Source organism: Acartia tonsa, chromosome 11 (genome assembly GCF_053477335.1).
Source record: "Acartia tonsa isolate MP-2025a chromosome 11, ASM5347733v1, whole genome shotgun sequence".
NCBI lineage: Eukaryota > Metazoa > Arthropoda > Copepoda > Calanoida > Acartiidae > Acartia > Acartia tonsa.
The window spans coordinates 26,573,456-26,596,756 of record NC_137270.1 but is presented as its reverse complement, the minus strand read 5'-3'; the positions used below and the strand labels follow the sequence as shown (position 1 = coordinate 26,596,756).

The window sequence follows — 23,301 nt, the reverse complement described above, 5'->3', positions numbered from 1 at the left end:
ACTGTAAAATAAATCTATCCTATTCTTATATTATGGTCTAATAAATAATTATCATATCATCCCTACCCCTAGCTAAGTAGCATGGCTCAAAATACTTAAATAATTTTGAAACTAATGATCAAAATCTAAGAAAATAAAAATTGATGATATTAAATAAATAAATTTCATTGGATTAAAGTTAAAGTCCTCCAAATTTTTCTGGAAGTATAATTTCATTACCTACCCGTAACCCCAACCTCAGCCTAGGACGTCCTAGCTCCTAACCCATTTATTTACAATTATTTTAAACAAGTCAACTTTCAATTCTTTACTATCCTATTAAAAATTTTTCTTTTTTTACTTTTTCCGTTTTTTGTGTAAGGCTACTGAATATGTAATGTAAGCCAAAAACGGTCAAATAAATTGTTTCCCTCTCTCAGACTTGGGAATCTTCATATAGCAAGGATGACAACATCCATAAAGTTAAAGCTCTAGAACGGTTGGACAAACGAACATTAACACTTGTAGAGTGTCATAACTGAATAAGCAGAATATTAATGCATAAGTCTAAACAAAATTGTAAGTAAATTTGTTGCAAAACTTCTTAAATAGAAGGTACTGTTTAAGGACATACTTTCATTTTAAGGACATGATTTTAGAGATGCTTCGCTTATAACAATGTACCTACTTTTAATAGGAATCAGTAGAATTAGTTATTATGTCACATAAAATAAATTTTGTCAAAAAGGTTAAAAATCGTAATGTTTTAAATGGACGTACGGACTTTCTTGTAATGATTATAGAGTTGCTACACTTCTTAAATCGTACCTTACTGTTATATGGATCATCATACAAAGTTTTAAAGCGATGGGACCATTATAACATGTATAAATTAAAAAATATCGTTACGGCATAGTCTGACCCTTATTATAGAAAAGCTTCGCTATTAAAAATGTCGGTGTGGTGGGGTCTGGGTGCCAATTTTGGGTCATTACCATGCCTAGCACAGGGAACAGGGATAGATATTTTGAAGATAATTTATTGCATTAGGCAGATAATATTGAAGTTAGTTGAATAACTACAAATTTTAAGTATTATTAACTTTTTGACTGTAGCAATGGTCTAAACCAAGGACATCAAAGCTTTTTTGGGGGGTAGTCTATTTCTTAAAATTTTAGGAAAATAAACTGGGAGGATTTTAAGGTTTAAGGGTGGTACACTCCCAATTATTAGAGGGAGGGGACATTATTACACTAGTCCCCAAAGTTGTATAATATCGTTTTTCAACAACTTAACAACTTTGGGGACTTTTCTTGAATTTTCATTGGTTGGTTCAATAAATTGAGTGTCAAAGAGTTTCAACCTCTAATTGTAATCGGAAGGGGTAATTTTGTGTAACTCTATTGGGGGTGTACATAAATTTATCGGTCATTGTCTTATTCCTTTAGATTCCTGCGTATTTATAGAATATTCCTCCCTCTCAACCATAGGCAACAAATTAAGGCATATGTTTGTTAGTGTGTGTGTGTGTGTGTGTGTGTGTGTCTGTGTTTGTGTGTGTGTGTGTCCCTGTGTAGTCTGTGTTTGTATGTGTGTATGTGTGTGTGTATTTATGGGTATTTGAGTATAAGAAGTAGATATTATGATTTGTCTTTTGTGTAAAAAATAACAATCAAAATATGTTTCTACATAAAAAAAGAAAATTTTATAACACCAGTCAATTTATTATGCATTTCTAAGCATAATATAATAGTCATTTTGAAACTTGGCTTAATCATATATTTTTGTTAGGAAATGCTACTTAATAACTAAAAGTTCCATTTTATGACTTAATTCTTATTATCTTTCTACGCAGTGAAAAGTCAAAATTTAATTTAAATTTTAAAATTTTCTCTCAAAATATAACAAGTTTGTATTAAATGATTTTTTTCTAATAGACCTTATTAACAGTTTTCTCTCATAAATTTCTATTACATTTTGTCATAATTCTAAGTACTAATATCTACAAACATACAGGCGTTCTAAAGTAAAGACCCTAATTTTGTTACAACTTCGCTATAAAAAGCATTTCTTTGGTGGATATATAAGAATACCCAATCAAAAATAATCAAAATGTCAAGATGTTTATTTTTGTAAATATTTTGATTGAATTCAGAAACAAGTAAATGTGTGGGGAGAAAAATGCGCGGATAATTATTCATAAAAAAAGATTAGAACATAAAAAAAATGTTGAAATTGTAAGAATAGTAAAAAATAATAAGAAGCGCAGCAATATTTTGATGGAATAGGGCTAAAAAAAGGTACACCCCTCCCTTTCCACAGGGATAACAAATTATATAATAATTATAGTTAGGCTCCAGCCCCTCGGGTCTAACAAAACTGGTTTTAATTTCAAATGTTTCATTTAAATATTCGTGGAAAATTAGAAAGCTTTACATGATTTTTCAGTATAGTTAAAACTGTTTCTAATCCAGCGGATATTTATCAGTTTCGAAGCCATACTGCTAGAAATATGTTTTCTTCGTGTTTTGTCTGTGTCTTTGAAAGGGAATTTGAAAATAATAAGAATTGATATTGATCATTGTTTATACCAGAGATTTTAAAAAGGTTTTAACTGTAATTTTGGAAGGACAGGAAAATATGATAAAAATATTTTGAAAACAACTCATGCTAAATTTTGAATTATCAAAATCTGTCAATAAAAAGACAATAAAAACATGATATTCAAGAACCTAATAATAATGTATTACAGTTAAAGATCCATATTACAGGACCTTAGGGTTGGGTCCTGTTGCAATACAGAAACCTGATCTCTAAATATTAAGGTTCGTTAAAGCTTTTTTGTGTAATTTTTTTTCAGTTTTGCAGTTAAGCAAAATAGAAAGACTTCAAATTTTTTTACATAAACTATAATAATTAGGAGTCAGGTTTTTAAAATTTAACGAGACCAAATCCAAATATTTGCTTACCCTGTATTTTGAGTGTCCAAGGCAGTAAAGACAGCATACTCAAGGCAACCAGAAGGCTCCGAACCTAAAACATAAAGATTCATTTGATTCTTATATACTATATTATAAGTTAGTTTCGACTATAATTATTATGGTAATGGCTGATTTATTATTGACATCACATTATTTTTTTTTTTCACATTATTGGCATAAGGAACAGAAAACATTCTATTCATTTATATTGATAAAATACAGCAATTTGCCAGGGAATTTTTTATAAGCATTTAATTGTTGACTTATTACATTATTCTTTTTTTAAAAGTTACAGTATGTCTTTCTGTCTTGGTGTATATCTGTCTGCTGCGAAAGGTCTCACTAATCGCTTATCCGTTATGGTTCTCCATTACATTGAAGCTTTTTATATATCCAGGGAGGGTTTTTAACTATTTTTAGTAATATTAACACTAGTAAGGAAACCTAATGCATTAAGCTCAGATCACAAATTGGTGAGAAAAAATAACCTACCTAAAGATGAGGTTTGTCCGAGGCTAATGATGGAGGAATGGGTTTCTATCAGGTTAAAATCTGCAGCCTGAAAATTAGAAATAGAATAAAAACAAGGATGACAACATCCATAAGTGGCGAAGTCGGGCTGTCATTGATTTTATATACTTAAATATGCTCCATAAAAGGAATGTTAACAAGAAAAATGAGAGGTCTAAATTTAATAGTATCTGAGTAAAACCCCAATTACCCCATAACGTTACCGAGACTGATTATCTACTAATGAACAATAATGATTATGGATGAACTGAAATTTAGTTTCCGAAAGTGTACTTAGCATCCGCGTCCTATCTCAATATTTGCTACTAGCTAAAAAAGCTTCAAACTTCCCAAAAAAAATCAAAATTTGAGAAATTAAAATTAAAAATATAAATCGTTTATACATTATATCGCTTTTCCTTTTGGTCGGAGTAGCTTAAAATAGCGTTTGCAATAATTGGGTTATCTGCTGTACACATTTGGAAATTATTGAAGAAATAGGCAATCCATTTTCAGCTCATCTGATTATGTCTAGTAGCAGCAACGCATTTTCAGAGGTTAATTAATATTTTAATAGACATATATAAAAAGCATTTTTGGTGATTTCAATCTAGAGATAAAGTTCGATTAGCAATCATTTTTCATTCATTTTGTCTCAAGCAATATTAGCTTGGTCGTTTAATTGTTTTGCGGTATCTAGGTGGCTAATGTGAAAGCCCAGTTTGCCATCCCTCTTTTGATACCCTATACTTTTATTCCTTAGAAAAAAATAATTTACTCTTCATAAAGGTTAAGAACAAATGGACAAACAAACAAACAAACAAGGCTTAGCTTGTAGAGTAGCCCCACTCTACATATTCTACTAAGAAGTTTGTTCTTGTTGTGTAGTATAGCTCTAGCCGCGCGTTTTTAAAAATAAATATGGCCTAAGCTACTATTACTGCAATTAAAATTAATAAATCACTTTTTATTAAATAAATATTACACTATTTATTTTAACACTTTTTTCTCTTTCAATATTATTATTAAACTGCAAACAGCTGATTTTAATAAAAAGTAAAAGTGTATTGCGTAATATTTAACAGGAAAAGGGAAAAATCTTCAAAAGTCTAAGAAAATCAATAGTTTTAAAGTTAATTTAGAAAAGAATAAAAAAAGAATTAAATTGTAATTAGAAGTGGTGAGTCTACATTTCCGCATAAATAATACATGATATGGTCATCAGAATCGCATATTATTATATTAACAAAAGCTGCACTTGTACTTTTATTCTCTTTATTTTTCCACTTATTTTTAGTTATGAAGAAACACTTGCGATTGTTATAATGCGGAATTGAAGGATCACCATTGAAGTAATAGCAACTTTCCAAATAAATAACATAAATAAATAACATAATTCTCTACTCTCTAGTGTTTTTGAAATCTTATTCTTTCTAACAATAGTCACTGGTTGTTAATTAAAATTGCAAATAAAATCAGCTGATTTCAAACTTTTTGAAAAAACGATTTCTTGAAAAATATATTTGCTTACCCAAAGATTCTCTCTTGGACTGACAAGAGCGAGGGCGGACACAGAGTGGGGGTGAGAGCTCCGGAGACCAGGAGGGGATGACATCATGCTCTCGGAGACGACAACACCCCCATGGTTCACCCCTCCCCCAAGAAATAGTCCCGCGGGGGGCACGGGGGAGGTAGAGAAAATATCGCAGTGTTGGGGGGAGGATGGTTCCAGTATGTCAATACCTTCCCCATTCAATTCCTCCTCCTCTATCCCCCCTCCCCCGTTGCTGGTGACACTTTCACTTATGGTTGGTTTGTGGGCGGGGGAAATTGGCAGGAATTTTGCATTTTTGCTGCAGCCGTTTGCAGCTGGTGGAGTGCCATGGGCAGTAGCAGTAGCAACAGGTCCAGATACATCTGTTGGCTTCATTGATGATTTATCTGTTCACATTTTATTTAATTTTAACATTATTTTTAAAAATATTCTTTATTTATTGACAGATTTTAAAAGTTACACTAAAAAGTTTTTTTTGAACACTTGAATCTCTATTTTGAATACAAGTTTCAAAGCATTCCTACGTGTTTAAATGTGAGGCTTAGTCACGGCTGACGGGCTTCTGCCGAGCTCTGATTGAATTTACAGAAAAGTAATTCAAATAATGTACTGAAAAAATTTAAATAGTAAAAAATGATAGGAAGACATTTTTTAGGCAAAAAAATGCGAAAATAAAAAGCTGTACAGTTATCTAAAAGCTATTTATTTGAACATACTTCATAAATTTTTTATTCATAAATTCAAATATATTGAAAAGCCCAGGAGTAAGAGGATAATCTTATACGTATATATAAGTAACTGGATGTCTGCCTGTGAATTTGTATCTAGCTAACTGCTGAAGATATGGTTCTCCTAGGTCCTGGTAAAGTTATAATTATTTGAGGGAATGGTACCACAACCCTCAGAGATATCGCCTCTATAAAAAATCCCCCTCCCCTCCCAATTTAGAGATCAAACTCATACCCTCTAATTACAGAAATCATCAGGCCAAGATTGACATGCCTATGATAACGATCAGAGCTATCCGGTATGAACAGACTGTCAATAATTATAGTTTTGCTTTTAAAAAGCAAAACCAAAATGTTTGTTGAAAAAATCCTTGGTTCTTTGCCTTACCTATCAATTTTAATCCTATTGACCGTTCCCTATGAAATTCTGGGGTTATTATGTATATATACATTTTGTTACGAGGATGTCATGAAAATATTTTCAGCGTGGCTTTGAAGCCGATTAATATCCACTGGAATAGAACCAGTTCTTAGCTATGCTGAAAAATTATGTGTCGTATCGTATTATATTCAGTTTTCTACGAATGTAAAAATGTACAATCAACTAGTTTTGTTAGCACGTGCCATTGGCATCTCGGGGGTTCAAAACTGGTTTTAATCTTATAATATTTCTAGATAGGAAAGCTGTCTATAATAAGATGTAATACATGATATTTCATTTACAAAAGGTTTGTTGTCTCTTAGGTTCTCCGTTACCAAATATTCTTAAATGCATTGTTATTAAATCTTGACTTGAGATCGGGGTCCCACTGTAATCAGGGAAGAGGGAACAATGGGATGTTTATTACACTAGTTCACAAAGTTTTATCAAAACGTTTCCTGATTCGTTGGTCTAACAACTTTGGGGACTTTTACTAAATTTGATTTGTTGGTTTATTAAGTTGAGTGTCCAAACGTTTCAACCACTAAATATAATCTACAAAAGTGGTGATTTTGTGTATAATCATTAAGGCTGTTTATCAATTGTCTTATCCCTGTAGATCCCTGCACTATAATATCTGAGGAAATGAATGCATAAATTCAATACAAGGATAGGAATAAGAAAAGTGTCATAGAAAAACAAATTGGTATATTAATAAAAGGTATTTAGATGCAGGGATCTAAAGGGATAAGACAATGGCCGATAAATGTATGTACATCCCCAATGATGATACAAAAAATATACCTTATTTAGATTAAAATTAGTGGTTGAAACGTTCGGACACTCAACTTAGTGAACCAACCAATCAAAATTAAATAAAGGTGTCGAAAATTGTTAAGAAAACGTTATCATAAAACCTTGGGGTTCCGTATAATAAAGAGCCAAATGTCCCCTCCCTCTGTGAGTTAGATTGTGTCTGTTAAAATGAAAGCAATTTGAATATCTATTTCATGACAACTATTTAACTCGAGATTATTTATGAGGCTCAAAAGTTCTAAACTCCCTGTGTCCGTTTTTACATGAGCTCTTAAAACTCAACCCCTTCCCTACCAACCATAAAAAAAAACATAGTGTTTATATCTTTTAACACTAGCTATACCCTTCTTTTTAAGCATTAAAAGTTTAAAGCATTTTTGTATAAAGACTTTTCCGTGTTCTAATATTTTATCAATGAATAATTCATATAAAAATGTATTCAATTTAGAAAATTGAATACATTCGGACAATGCAATATTTTTATACACTAATAGTGACTCCGCTACAAGCTAATAGCATCTGCGGACTTTGAATTCAAAGAATAAACAAATAACCTGAAGAAAAAAAATAAAGAGCCCAAAACCAAAGTCTTATGTGAGCCTTCCTTAAACTGGACAATCAATCAGTTCAGTACTTCAGACAAAAAAAACAAAAAACTTGGTACTTTTTTATGATTAGATTGTCCTGTTATAGAAATAAGCACTAAATTCGTAGCTAAGGTAGACATGTTAAACATTCAAAATAATAAAAGAAAAATCTTGGAAATTATATTTATGTCGACCTTGATTTTTCAAATGCATAATATACAGAATAAATTTTTACATTTCAATATAATTTTATCTTTTCTATTCATTTTTTTCTAAATGACAAGGAAAGTTATTTAGGAGAAAATTAATAATTAAGGGGTAAAGAACTCGAACTTTGAAACTCCTTATTTTTTAAATACATTACATTTCCTCCCCTCAAACCCCCTGAAAATAAAAAGCTTAGACGTCCCTGTCTACAATTTTCTTTGAGTTGAATAAAATTCCATGTCCCAAAGCAGTTATCACCTAATTTTAGTCAAATCTTGAATTTTTATTGGGACAAGGTTGCATTTTACATTTAGCGGGATGGTTTTGTCTACATTTAAAAAAAAAATAAGTTTTGAAATGTCTAATCTATTGCTATTTTATTGCCCTAGCTTTCCCTAGATGTTAGACGGGCAGCTGCAAGAATATATTAACTAATAATGTAAAGTACCTTAAATCATAACTTTTGCATCATTCCTAGTCCTTACATAATTGCACTTGTATCAAAGGTCGACAGCTTTCCGTGGATATTAAAATAAAAAATTATAAGATTTAAGTCCATTTTGGTCGCCCGAGGGCCGAGCTTACAAAAATGATATTAATGAAATAGTCTTAATTCTATTATTCGCGGAAATATAATTTTTCAGTATGACAGAGAACCGGTTTTAATCCAACAGATATTAATCAGTTTCGAAGCCATACTGGAAATACCTTTAAGCGCCAAGAAAGTTTTAAATTGGCAGATTTTGCGCGGCTTCTGTGCCTTTTTTTATAATTTGAATTAGATGGTAAAATTAAATTCCTTGGTCGTTGTTCCAAATACTTTCTTCTGTAAATTCACAATCCTGAAAAATTAATAATTGGTTTATTAATTCATTTACACACAAAGCGTATTCACATTGTTTGGAAGTAGATCAAAGTGCCTAATGAAAAATGACATCATACAATACAAATGACCAATGATAGGCCAGAATACATTTTACCATTGGTCAATTACAAATTACAATGTATACTAGCCTATCATTGTTCATTTGTATTGTATGACTTTTTTCATTAAGCACTATAAGCTGCTTCTATTTTAAAGGAAAAAAGCATAGGAAAAATTATTATGTAAAAGTTTTAATTTAGAATATATAGACATAAAAATTCATTAAAATAATTATTCTTTCATAATCAACAACCCTACTTTACTAAACCCTCTAAATTGACAATCAAACATCTTTTCTGAGGACATTATTTAGTGAATCAAGTATTTGCTATTGAAGGTTAACAACAAAAATAAACAAACAAACAAAGAGAAAATCTATCATTAAAAATAATAGAGATTTTCATTCAAAAATTTAAACTGAGGTTCATCCAGTAGGAGGAAAGGGGATTGGGGATCGTGATTTTTGCCAGCTACAATTTTCACTTTATTAGAGTACATGAAAATCTGATGTAAGATCCAAGTAATAATAAATCCATTATTACAATTCTTTATCTAAGTATATTACGGGTTTAGTTGATAACTAAGTTAAGTTCAAATGTCAGAAGACAGAAACTAAATTGAGACTTATCTTTAAACCTCAATGGCAAATGAATGTATTGAAAAATCCGCTAGTTTCTTTTTATAAAGCTATAAACAAATAGAGATAGAAAGAAATTCTAAATAAAAATTTAAAATGGAAAACCGAGAATTGAAATTGATCTTCGGCTTTAAAAACTTAAAAATTGTTATTTTCAGCTTTTGCAACGACCAACCCAGGTTATGAAAGTACCAAACTATGCAATAAAACAATATGAATATGTGTAATTTTATCCTTTTTTTGTATGCTTATGTTGAAATACAAATGTATCTATCCTTGTATATACAGAATTACAAAGGTTTTGATTTGAAGAAAGTTTTAATTTATCTTTGATTGTCCTATAATTCCAAAGTCTCTACTGATCTTTGTATTTCATTAAGCAGTATGACTTTTTTATCTGTTACTTCAGTTTTCGATAACTACTCAACCGATTGAGTTCTTCATAGAAGCTTCAGGATGGTTTTTAGTTTTTTTAGTGGGATAGTTTTATTCTATTTTTCTGCTCACTTCAAAAACAGAGCTCCTAGAAACTAGAGGCACAACCATTATTTGTTTTATTAGAAAGCATGGCCCTGCTTCTCTAGCCACAAAGGCTTTAAATGGTTAAACCTGATCGTAAAGTAAATGGTTTTCTATCACTTTACCTTTGTATTAGTAAATAACAGGGATTTAGGGACGTCCAAGCTTTTTATTTCGAGGTGGGTAAAATTCGACGGGGTTTCAAAGATTCTAATTTTTTTTTTTTAGTGACAAAAACAATTTAGATTTTATTTCAAAAGAAAGTAATTAACAAATTTTCAAAATTAGATTTTTAGATTTTAAAGTGCCATTATTTTTATTTTTATTTTTTTTCTATGTAAAATGGTTGAAGTGTATGAGTATTGGTATGATAAAGATTTTACAGTTCAGCTTCGAAACCGATAAATATCCGCTGGATTAGAATCTGTTCTGAGACATTATGTATGGTATCGTATCACAGACAATTTTCAAGGAATAGTAAAGTGAAAATCATAAAAGCAAAAACAGTTTAGTTGGCCCGGGCCTTCTTTCTTTCGGGGCCAACTAAACTGAATTAATCTCATAATTTTGTATTTTACTCTCCACGGAGAGCTGTCTATAATACGATGCGATAAATAACTATTCTTCTATTAAGTCAAAAAAACAACATTATAATTAGGGGGTCGGGGGAAGGGGCTCGATTACCTTATCTACAAAAGACGGAAAGAATATATTTTAAATTGTAAATTAAGCTTCTCATAAAGGGGAGCTTTACTTTAGTCCCATAAAGTAACTTGAACCCGGTGTGGGAGGGGATAAACCTTTACCTAAAGCACAACCACTACTTTATCTCTAAAAGCTTAAGAATATATTTTGATGGATAAAAAACATGTTTTAAGTAGTAATTTCATCTGACTTGACCTAGAAATCACGCAAGCTTTTTATAACATTAAGATGAGATCAACCAAAGAAAGCTTCACTAAAATGTACTTTTCTAAGCGTATACTCGAAATTTAAACAATCTTTAAAATTTTAAAGTGTAAAATATCTGCCATTTTGGTAGTCATTATATAAGAAAAGATAACTAGTTTAGTACACAAATTTATTGTATGTTAAATACCCAAAATTTTATGGTAGGATACTGATTATAGTAAAAGAATAGAGGAGGCACGAGCTACAAGAAACTCTACCTACGGGGTGGGGTCCCTGTGCAGATTTTCAATTGGATAATTGAATATCAGCCAATGATATCGGAAATATTACACAGCCAACTCGCTATAAAAGAGCAGAAGGTAATTTGCTAGTAGACGAAAAAGGTACCCACCACTTGTTTGGGGTATACATCTATAACTATACATTTATTGGATGATGTTAAGATTTAAGTAAATTTTACTTGGTATGTCCAGATTTTGATGTTTTTTGCTTAGACAACTTCCCACTACAATTTGTGATCAGGGGGAAGGGACGTGCACCAATAGTCAATACATGCTAAAGACTTTTCCAATATGGCTTCTAAGCCGACAAATATCCGCCGGTTTTAAACCGTTTTTCAGCCATAGTATAAATCATGTGAAGCAACGTATTAACGAAAATTTTCCACAAATATTAAAATAAAATCATAAAATTAAAACCAGTTTTGATAGGCTAGAGGTGGCAAATTTATCTTTTGATCTTTTATTATAATTTCCGCGGAAAGCTGTCTATAATAAGATGCGATAAATAACTATTATTATTTTGCAAAGATTTAGTAATCACATTTAGAAAAACGTTTTTTGTAAACATTTTTTCCTGTCTTTTCCGATAATTACGAAAAATTTCATATACACTTTCTCTCATTTGTTGGCTTAAAAACTTTGGATACTTTGTAAAATCTAGATCAGTTGCATTTAAACTATGAGGGGACAAACTTTTCAACCAACAATTTTAATATGCAGAAGGGATAATTTTATTTATCATCGTTGGTGATGTAGATCAATTTATCTACCATTGTCTTATCCCTGGAAGTACACAAAATATTTTTAGGGGTAAAATTTACGTTTACAATCCCCTTGATTTGAAATTAACTTAGCACAAGTTAAAATATTTCACTTAAACACTAAACAGTTATTTTAAGATTAAATATTTTATTTCATTATTAAACCAAAAGCTTAAGAAAAAAATAAAAGTTTTACTAATTTTTAACCGCTAAATCTCAACGTTTTGTCATCCTGCTATTTTACTGAGACCCCAAACCTTTATTTAAACTGAAATTAAACTTTTTTATACAGTAAAAATCTTTTTTGACCCCAGCATTTTATATCAAATTAGGAATTCTATTAGATATATAAAGTTAAATCTTAGAAAGGTTGTTCGGTTTTTAATTAAAATTATTTTGACATTTCAATCTTTCTTATCACATTTGATTACTGCAATTATATCAACATAAAACTTTTTATTATTCTATTTAAGTTATTTAATCATTGGAGTAAAACACTAGAGGGGAAAAGGGTTAAATAACTGTATGTCCCCATGCAAAGGCCCTTGTGCCGAATCTCAATTGGGTCTTTGAATATCAACCAATAGTGTCAGGAATATTATCACAGTAGCAGAAAATAATTAACTAGCATACTAAAAGGGTTCTAGGTAGTTATCTGTATATACATCTATACTAAAGATCTGTTGACCAATCTATTTAATGCCATATTGTAGTCGATATAAACCAATATAATTAATTTATAGCACCATACGAGTTCTGAATGGGGATGTAGGGGTATGTTAATAGACCATTTAAGATCTGCCTTCCCTTTTATCAAACACTGTTAAAATCCTGTGCATACCACTGGTTAAAAAGATTTATAAACTTATTCTTTTGAAGAACAAAAAGTTAAATAAATTTGCACAAGTAAGTAAATTTACTTTGGAAAAAATCCCTCCAACCTAAAAATGGACAAATAATAACCCCTCTTTTCAATATACTAATAATCATGAAAATACTTTCTTTATCAAAATGTTTGTTTAAATTTGTAGTTTAATTGATATTTACTTACTTTTAACATGAATGGATATAGGACATACGTGGATATTATGAAAGGCGAAATTTAGCTTTCTAATATAGACCTAATTTGTTGGTCAGTTCGTTCATTCAAAAGAATGGGAGGGGAGGGGATGGGGAAAAGGAGGTGGATTGTTGGCATCGTTATTTTAGCCAGCTGTAAGCTTCACTTGAAAATCTGACGCAACATCCAAGTAATAATATATCGATTTTAACATGGTACACTATGTGTATTTAAGCCACTACTGCCGTCTATAACCTTTTTTACTATCTATACAGTTTAAACAATAGGACTATAATTTTGTGACTTATTAGGGCAATTTGGAATTTGCTGTTATAAAATCAAAATAAGGCTAAAGTTAAAATTACAATATCAGAATAGCATTAATTGAAATATATGGGTTCATGAAAAAATCATAATGTTGGTCATAATGTCGATGTAGATATAAGAAAAAATTTGCTTGTCTGTAGAACTTTGAAAAGTTGATATATGTGAATAGAAGTGGGTTGTAAAATGCAGAGATCTAAAGGGATAAGACAATGGCCGACAAATTAATGTACGTCACTTATGATGATACACAAAATTACCCCTTCTGTAGATTACAATAAGTGGTTGAAACACTCAACCTAATGAACCAACTACTGTATAAATCTAACAAATTACTTCCAACTGCCAATCCAAACTTCAATACATTTATGCATATAAGATGGGTATTTCTAATAAAAAGCAAGAAAAGTTATTTATCGCATCGTATTGTGGACAGCTTTCCTAGATATGAAAATGAAAAATCATAAGATTAAAATTAGTGTTGTGTGTATTAATTAAGGCAAAATAATGTACCAAAAAAATCATTTAAAAGCTTTGCAATCGTAATTTTAACAATTTTGCAAAAACACTGCAAGAATTGCAATAGTATGCATATTATGTATACAGTTCTCTATGTTTTTGCAAACTTGTGTATGCAAAAAATCTTTCAAAACTCAAATAAAAAATCTACTAAGCAAATAGAAAACTCTATGTATATTTTTATGTAAGATATGAAGCTCCTATAAAAGTATTTTTCTCGTGGATTAATTCGATCTGTAATATTTGTTATGAACTTCAAAATACTCGCGCATTGCAGTTAGAATCTAAAAACCTTTTTTTAAGGTAAGAAAAAATAAATTTGGAACTTTTTTCGCTTTTCTTTTGATATTCTTTGAAGTAAACACACATATAAATTACATTCATATAAAGAATGTAAGCAAAGGGAAATAATGTAAGAAATTGTTTTTAAATCATTATTATTTTTTATTTTTTATAGCTGTCGGAATAGTATCGGGTTCTGAATCCAAGTCTATTTAGAGCGAGTGGAATGCCTTTGCCCAAAAGTCGTGTGATCCCAAAAAATAAGAATCTTGATCTTGCAATGACATATTACCTATTACTTTATCCTATAAGTGCATATAGTTCAATATGAGGTGTGAATTTACTTCCGAACAAGACTCAAATTATCAAATCATCAGAACTACAGATTATTAAAACAATAAAAATAAAATAGCTTTACACTATCCTAGGACAAAAAAATTACTGCTTAATATCATACTAACGACTGTGGTCAAAGCGTCTAGTGAGTCTTAATTTTTTTCTCGTAAAAACAGCCAAAAACATGCCTTTGTTATATAAAAAGGTATCCTGAAAAATTAACCAAAGAATAATTGATTATTAAGCGGGCTGTGTCTTTTTTTTGTTAATTTGATATTATGCGGAACTGAATGCACACCTCAATATGAATATTATTGGCCATAAAATTACACAGACCCATTTATGGACTCATTCTATATTTTCAGGGGGGGGGGGGTTGAATTATTGGAAAGGACGAATGATATTCTGAAAAACAATTAAAAAACAAAACTATTAAAAAATGACATATTAAGTGGTATATTCAGGTTTTTAATAGTAATGCGTACTGTTGTTCATAGTTTCCAAGAATATATCAAAAATGATCTCTTTATAAACAATATTAGTCCGCTATATGTCAGTCGTAACCACTTTTTATTAAAGGTCATATTGACGACATAGCCGATTAAAAATTAACACATCAAAAGGTGTGAGTATAGTGGTGTTAACTCAACTCAAATTTTTAAAAATATACATTAGATAAACCTTAAAACCTTAAATTTTACTCACCTCAAAATAAAAAAAAAGCTTGGACGTCTCTATATATAGGTATAGCAAAGACAAAGTCATCTTTATAATTTTTAAGAAAACCGTGTCCTGTCCTTTTCTGAAATTGCATATTTCCAATCATTTGACAACATGTTGTATAGTTAAACTTTTTATTATTCTATTTCGGACAATTTAGGCATTTTCTGATGTTAAAAACATTATTTTTATTAGTATTTAGAATCATTACGATTGAAAATTATTAGTGATCGTTAAATTAAAACCATTTAATAGCCTTTCTTTAGTTGCATGAGGTAATGAAATGAAATGAAATGAAATATTTATTTTATGACACATAGTAAAATAGGCATACATATATACATGACATAAATAATCACAAACAAGCAGTAAAATTGATCATGATTAATTAATTACAGTATAATAACAAGGTTAATAATATCCACATAAGACAAAAAAAGTTAATATACGTGTCAAAGGACTAAATAATCTCTCTCGAGGTGATATTAGATAGCCTTTGCAAATATATATTGTATGGGGATGAAAAGATTGTCAACACCCTCTTAAAATTCAAATTGGTAGGCAAGCCTTTCTCTTTTATCATCCCCCCCCCCCCCTGGTGAATCAGTGTGCACACCACTGTTCTAAACCCTTTCTAAGATGGGGGGGGGGGGAGAATTTGTCACTTGCCTTAAATTTTTGTTTTTCTTTTTCTTCTTGTTTAAACTTCTAACTAAAGACTGAAATTTTCTGCGGTTGCCACCGTGATAAAAGAGAATGTGTAAATAGTTCAATTCTAAAATAATTATTGGCATTGTCCTAAACCATCCAAAATTGAATGATTTGCCAATCATGTATATTGGTACCGTATTAGTTTGTGTATTTTTCTCAAAATTACCAATGTACAAATTTGGATTCAAATAAATTGAAAATTTGATGGAAGTAAAAACGCCACGGCACATGTTTGAATACGCCTTACAATTAAATTTTTGTCATATTTTTTACTAAAATATTGCATTAGATTTTAGAAGTAAAGAAAATCTTTAATTCTTCATAGTATCGCATTGAGAGGAGAAAATTTTCCGTCAATATAGAATATTAATATTGTCTATTTTATTGGTCAGTTTGTTCATCTAGTAGGAGAGGAGGGGATGGGGTAACAAGGTTGGATGGGAGGTGTTGTTATTTCAGCCAGCTGCGAGTAATACTCAAAGTACATGAAAATCTAACACAACATTCAAGTAATGATATGTATATTGATTAAAAAATAAAATCAGATAAAATCTTATGCTACAATCAGTGAATCCTGAAACATTTAGTGTATTCTGATATACAAATTTTTATTCCTAAAGTTTATACTTCACTATTTTAACATGTACTGTACATATGTAATGAATTATCAACCTAAAAAAGAAAACAAGCCCTAAAAAGTTAAATACATAAAGATAAAAGCAGTTTTGTCATAAAAAAAGGATATAAATAACTGTTTAGCAGAAGCAGGGTTCTGTTTTCATAAAAATAAATTATTTTTAATGGGTTTTTGGGCCATAATCTTAATAATTTAAATTTTATCTATAATACAAAGTAGAACGATGTCTGTCTGTTTGTTTGTGTGTTTGTGTGTTTGTGTGTTTGTGTGTTTGTCTGTTTGTAGCGAAGGATCTCGCTAACCGCTGAACCGATCGGGTTCTCCTTAACAGGGTAGCTTCTCATAAGTCCCGGGAAGGTTTATAACTATTTTGGGGGAGGGTACCACCACCCTATCAGGAGAAATCGCCCCTAGAAAAAAATTACCCCTCTCGAAAAAGAGACTCCAACGAAACATAAACCAATTATTTCTGTAATTAGATATTTTAAATAAAAAAAACATTCAAAGTGCCACTAGAGGCCTCTAGGGGCGTAGCCGCTAGTTAAATATATAGTATTAAAAATGCGCGCGAAGCGCGGAAAAATTTTTTTATTAGAGATTTTTTATTGTTTGGGGGGGGTAAATACCCCCTCCTAAATGGTTGGGGGTGCCTACGGCACCCCCAGGGTAGGGGTAAATTTTGAATGGGGGGGGGGGGGTTCAAATGAATGGGGGGGGTAAAAATCGTTTGAAGGGGGGGGGGGGGGTAAACGCCCCATTACCCCCCCCCCCTTGGACGCCTATGGTTGCAACCGCTAGAAAAATGTATGAAAAGAAGTAGAATTGATTCCTTTTCAATGCACAATACGTATAAAATCAATCGCAATTTTTTTAATAAATGATTAAAACTAACTACAAGATATTCGAGACAACATAAGAAGATTTGTAACTCTAACTCTCTCCCCGTAACTCAGTGTAATCTGTTTCTATTTTTATTTTATTTTAGAAATGCTTGTCTACACACAAAAAAATGTATAAAAGACACCTAGGCTGCAAGTGACAATTACTAATGGTAAGCTTTGATGTTTTACAACGGGTTTCTTAGTCTTGTCTTTAAAAGGAAATAATTTGATATTTGTTATTACTTACACCAATATCAGGTACTCTAATAAAGTAGTGATACTTTTAGCTGGCTAAAATAACGATCACCCCATTTAACCCATCCCTCCACTCTTACTGGATGAATGAAATGACCAATAAGTGATTTCCATGTTAGCAACCTAAATTTTATATCCATATATACAATTTTATAATGTTCAAACTGTTTTAAATCATATTGATAATAGCCTAAAACCTCTCAAGGGAAAATTTAAATTATTCCTGAAAATTATATTGTACAAGTATCTAATGGAATGTCTATTGGAATGGACCATCAAATTAAATAAAAGAATCTTATATTGACCGAAGGAGGTGTAACTGAAAAATACATAAAGAAAATAATTTCGGATTTTTTTGATAATAGATGTAACAATGTAACAATATTTGAATAATTACTTCTTATGAAAAAAAATGAACTCAAAATAATTGAGGTAAAAATCTTAGCTTTAAACAAGGGGATATTTTTTATTATTGTATTTTAACTAAGCTTAGATATTAAAAATACTTTAATACATATATATACATATGAGACCTCTTTTAATTTTATTTCAGTAAAGTTTCGCCTCAGATATCAACACCCATACCCCAACCTCCAATTTTTTATTATATTTAGACCAAATAGTCTGTAGTTTATTTTCTAAAATAAAACTGTCCTAAACTCTCTGCCTCAAATTTGATGGCCTGTGCTTCGCTTTGACCACAGTCAAAGCAAACAAAACAAACAAAAAGGTTTGGAAAGGCGATGTTCTACAAAGATAATAAAAAGTTCATTCAATCGTTTTTTCATAAATGTTATTGAATATTATTAATAAAAAATTTAAAAATAATTGTAGGAATAAAAAGTAACCTTTCTACATTTATTATTAATGAATTATTCCATATTAATTTTCATTAGATAACTTTATTTTTTGCTTATATTTTTTTCTGATTAAGAAGTTTTTTTTCTCAAATTCTTTTACTGACACACTGGCAGGTAAACGTTTAACTTTGATTATGGAGAAGCCGTGCTGAAATTAAGGGATAGTTACTTTTCGTATTATAGACAGCTTTCAGCAGATATTGAAATGAAAAATTTAAGAGTAAAACCAGTTTTGTAAGCCTTAACCTGCCGAAGTCCCGGGCTAACAAGACTGGTATTAATGTTTTTATTTCTATTATAATATTCGTAAAAAACGTGTCTGTAATACGATGCCAGAACTGTTTTTAATCCAACGGTCATTAATCGGTTTCGATGCCATAGTGGCATTTGTTTTACCTGTTCTGAATCTTGGATAAAACTGGTGATATCAAAAATTCTGGATTCTTTCTGGTCGCAGCTTTTCAGATTCGTTGGACACGACTTCCTGAAATTGAATTATTTGTAGAAGGATATTTAGAAATAAAAATACTAGACAAAATCATAAATAGCGAAGCTCTTGAATGTAAAAATCAAGAACAGCAAAGAAAATAATAGGAAACTGGGCGCAGACGTACAGACAGACGGACATAGTAAGTAAATGATTAGTGGATTTGTTTATGAATACGTAACATTGAGAATGTTAAAACCAGGGATAAAACAAATTGGCTACAGCTACGCATTAGTAGCAACATTAACACTTTGATACAGACTAGAAGTTTTTAGTGATTCTTATAAAGATTAGGTTTGCATTAAATGTGTCCCTAATAATCAGGGCTCGGCAGACGCACGTCAGCTGCGACTGAGCCTCAAATTTAAACCCGTTTTGATCCTTAGAAAAGAAGGATTGTCATATTTGGGTTAGGTTCAAACTTCCATCTTATTATCTTGAATTGTACAAAAATACATAAAATCTTACCTGCCATACTTTTTGTTTCTGTAGACTAGTCTGGGCGCCATTTCAGGACTTCTGGCCATATTCAACACAGACCTACAGGTGCCATATTCAAATCAAGTTTTTTTCCGAGGGGATCTAAAGGGATAAAACAATTGCCGATAAATAAATAAACATCCCAAATGATGATACATGAAATTACCCCTTTTGTGTATATTACAATTTTGTTGAAACGTTTGGACACTTAATTTAATGATCAAACCAATCAGAATTCACAAAAAGTCTCCAAAGTTGTTAAGCCAACGATTAAGAAAATGTTATAAAAAACATTTTGGACTTGTTTAATAAAATGCCTATTGTCCCTTTGCTCTCTATATTTTCCTAGCTTTCGAAACTTTAACGTCAAAATAACAACAAAAAAGTATTCAAAAGTACAAAATAAACTGGCGAAATGTACATGCAAAGCAAAATATTATTAGGGATCTTAAATGATAATGCAATTTTCAGTACAACCCCAATTATAATAAACCAAAATTATCCTCCGCTGTAGATTAAATTTGGATAAGTTTAAACACTGCCACAGCTTGTAACTGCTAATTTTGATTTTAGGACAACGAATGAGTGAACATGTATATAAAACTTTAGGAATCATTTTAGTTTACAGTTAAAAAACAAACTTTTCGCATGTTGTCATCCTTGTTTTATTTGAAAATATAAAAAAAAATATGTAAGACAAGAGAAAAATATTATTTTAGAAGCCCTTCTAATGCAGTGCAGTATATTGTTGTAATTTGATACAAACAAACTTGGTTAAAAAAGTATTAAATTTGTAATACAATTAACCCATATACATTATACATATTTGCAGGTATTTTAACAAAATAATAAAATGTATAAAATAAAAAAGGGAATTTTTATAAAATGTAAAGATTGTTAACCAATTGAAAGGGATAAGACAATAGACGATGAATTGATCGAGACCCCCAATGCTGATATTCTAAATTAATCATTCTGTAGATTAAGCTATTGGTTAAAATTTATGGACACTGCTAGCTTGAATGTACCAATCAGTACCCAAAGAATGTAAGAGCAAACCTTGGGTACAGTCCAATGTCCACTCCCTTCCTGTGACTAAGGGGTCAATGTGCTGTATATTTGCGATCAAGATGTGTTTAGAATAATTAAATTCAACACAATTTATATTTATATTTTCATCTAAATTATAATAAATGCAGGGCTGGGCATTTGTACTCGATAAGAGAGAGAGGGGACAATGGGCTGTTTATAACACTAATCCCCAAAGTTTATAATAACGTTATCTTATTCGTTGGCTTAACAAATTCATAAAGTTGGGTGTTCAAACGCTTCAACCACTAATTTAAATCTACAGAAGTGGTAATTTTGTTTATCATTATTGGGGATGTACATCAATTTATCGGCCAATGTCTTATCCCTTTAGATCCCTTGCTCAAGACAGCAAAAAACATTTATTTGCTTATAAATTTTGGGCTTGCTATTACGAACACGATTAAACACTAAGCTTATTTGTTTGACTTGCAGCTGCGGGTGCCGAGCCTTAAATGTTTTTTTCAAATTTATATTTGCTCTATTTAGTAAGAAATCAAATAATACAGATATTTGAGGTTTTATTTAGTAATAAAATATATAAAAAAAATAAAAGAGAAGCATTGCTTCGTTACGTATATGTCTGTCCGTAGGGAGGCAAATCTTGAAAAGATCATTGCATGCTTTTTAGTATTGTAACAGGTTTTTTTAAAACCACTTGATCTTATGTGTTCTATTTTCTACTGTTTACTTTTGGTTTTGTAATGGTATTATGCTATAAAAATGGATGAAATCACCCCCCCCCCCCCTCCTCTATCTACAAAATCTATTGTTTGTAAAATGTCTCATTAGAGTAAAATATGTTTAAAAATGTTTAAATTATATTTGTATTAAGTAAAAGTTCTAGATCTTATTAAGACCTATTTAAATTCTATTCGTGGTTCTAAAATGATTTTACAATTATGCTACATTTAATTTATCTTTATGGATACCAAAAACAAATAGACATAAAACAGGGATAATAATGTTTAAAAAACTGAGCTTAGCTTGGCTTTTTTTTTAACTATCTAATTTATAAAAATGAAATTTTTAACCAATAATAGTGCAATTAATGGAAAGAGCAGGTGGAATATCTTGACAGATGAAAAGGCGCAACTAATTTAAATTTACAAAGATTGTACAACCAAAGGGTTTGTATGTTTGTACTATGTGTATGTCCCCAAAGATCTCGTAAACGCCTTAACAGATGGTTTCAAAATTTTCAAAGAAGGTTTTTGACTATTTGGAAAGGGTGATGCAAAAAGAACCCCCCCTCCCCCTAAGGTTGAATTTGGTTCTGTTATATCTAATTAAGACATTTTGGTCTTTGTAAAGATTTTACACATAAAAAATCAAGGCTCGGCAACCGCCTGTAAGCCCCAGGGAAAACAACCCTTTACAATTTTTCGAATCAGCTGGAAGTATAGCCTGATCTAAATATGGCAATCCCTCTTTAAAAAAAAATATATTTCAATGCATCCAAACGGGTTTTGGTTAAGTGCTTAGAAAATCTACAAATTAGCAGCTTTACATACAAAACAAATTATATAGAAGCTGCTTAAAAAAAAGAATAGTAATTGAGCAAGATTTAAGATTAAGCTATTTCTTTATTTTGTTTAAAAGTTGGCAAAGAAGTAATCATCTTTATGTTGCAATTTTTGGTTGCTTTAGCATTTTTAAATCTTATCTCAAAGCCTATAATAGTTTCTTTAAAACGAACAAAAATTAAATGATCATTGATCTTTAAGTAAATATTTTACCTAATATTAGAGTTAGAAGGCCCTCGGGGCCCACAAAACTAGAATTTAAAATATTACTAACTGTTATGGAAAGCTGTCTATAAACGATGCGAGGAATAACTTATAGCTCTACAGACAGTTTTCCGCTGAGAGGAAAACAAAAATCAATTTCTATTTTGTTGGTCCTAAGGGTCTAATGAACCCATCCCCAAATAGCGACTAATTTTGTTTTATTTTTTTGTAAACGTACCTAAATTGACTATTTTTTCAGTAAGGCTCAGAACCAATTATAATCCGGCGTAAATAAACCGGATTCGAAGCAATACTGTAAGAAATTTAGCCACTTTATTAGATTGTCCGACATTTTGAAAGAATTTTGTGAATTGTTGAAATGTTTAAACACCCTGTAAACTTGCGAATACACTGCCTAGGCCTCCTGTCATAAAACAGCCCATTTTTACTACAATTTAGGTAATTGCTATGGTAAGGAGGGACAGTTTTTCTGATAAATAAATTAGATGAATAGGAAAGACAAACCAAGAATACATCCGTCTGTTTGCCAGTTTATCGTTCCGTCTATCTGTCTGATTTAAGTATAAGATCTCAGTAACTACGGGGCCGATTAGGATATGCTTTTCAGATTATAACGGAGGTTTAAGACAACCTTTGCTTCAAACATAGTTGTCAATTTAGCTTTTTAAAAATAGATATTAAATGTGAATGTTTTAGGAATGACGAAAATATTGGACTGTTTTAGAAATACGTTTTCTTTTCGTTAGCTAAATTTTTCATGTAAATGTTATCTTATCTTAATTGGATAATACAAACTAGCAGAGTCTCAACTTTCTACCCAAAAATGTAATCTGGAGTTAATTTTGTTTGTTATAATTGAGGGTGGCAATGATATTCATATACATAAGGCCTCATAGATAAGAATATCTAAAAAAACATCCAATTTTCAACTTTGGCAACCTTCGGAATAATCTAAGTGATGAGCTTAAATCTGTTGAAGATAGAAAACTTTTTGCTAAATCTATCAAGTCTAAACTAATTAATGCCTTGCAATAGCTATTTTTATCAAATAATCTAAATCTCCAGCTCTGTAAACTCTGTAAATTTTGCA

At 30.7% G+C, this 23,301-nt stretch overlaps 1 protein-coding gene across 2 annotated transcripts in view; it reads right to left on the bottom strand.

Moving 5' to 3' along the window:
- LOC145331728 (uncharacterized) overlaps positions 1-23,301 on the bottom strand; it is a 133,133-nt gene that overhangs the window by 97,402 nt on the left and 12,430 nt on the right. For both annotated transcript variants that reach the window (XM_080176547.1, XM_080176548.1), the window contains exons 2-7: positions 19,360-19,433; positions 18,801-18,888; positions 8,586-8,626; positions 5,002-5,413; positions 3,453-3,519; positions 2,949-3,012 (exon numbers count right to left, since the gene is read on the bottom strand). In XM_080176547.1, the coding sequence (XP_080032673.1) occupies positions 2,949-3,012; positions 3,453-3,519; positions 5,002-5,413; positions 8,586-8,626; positions 18,801-18,888; positions 19,360-19,433 (746 nt within the window). The remainder of the gene's footprint in view (positions 1-2,948; positions 3,013-3,452; positions 3,520-5,001; positions 5,414-8,585; positions 8,627-18,800; positions 18,889-19,359; positions 19,434-23,301) is intronic.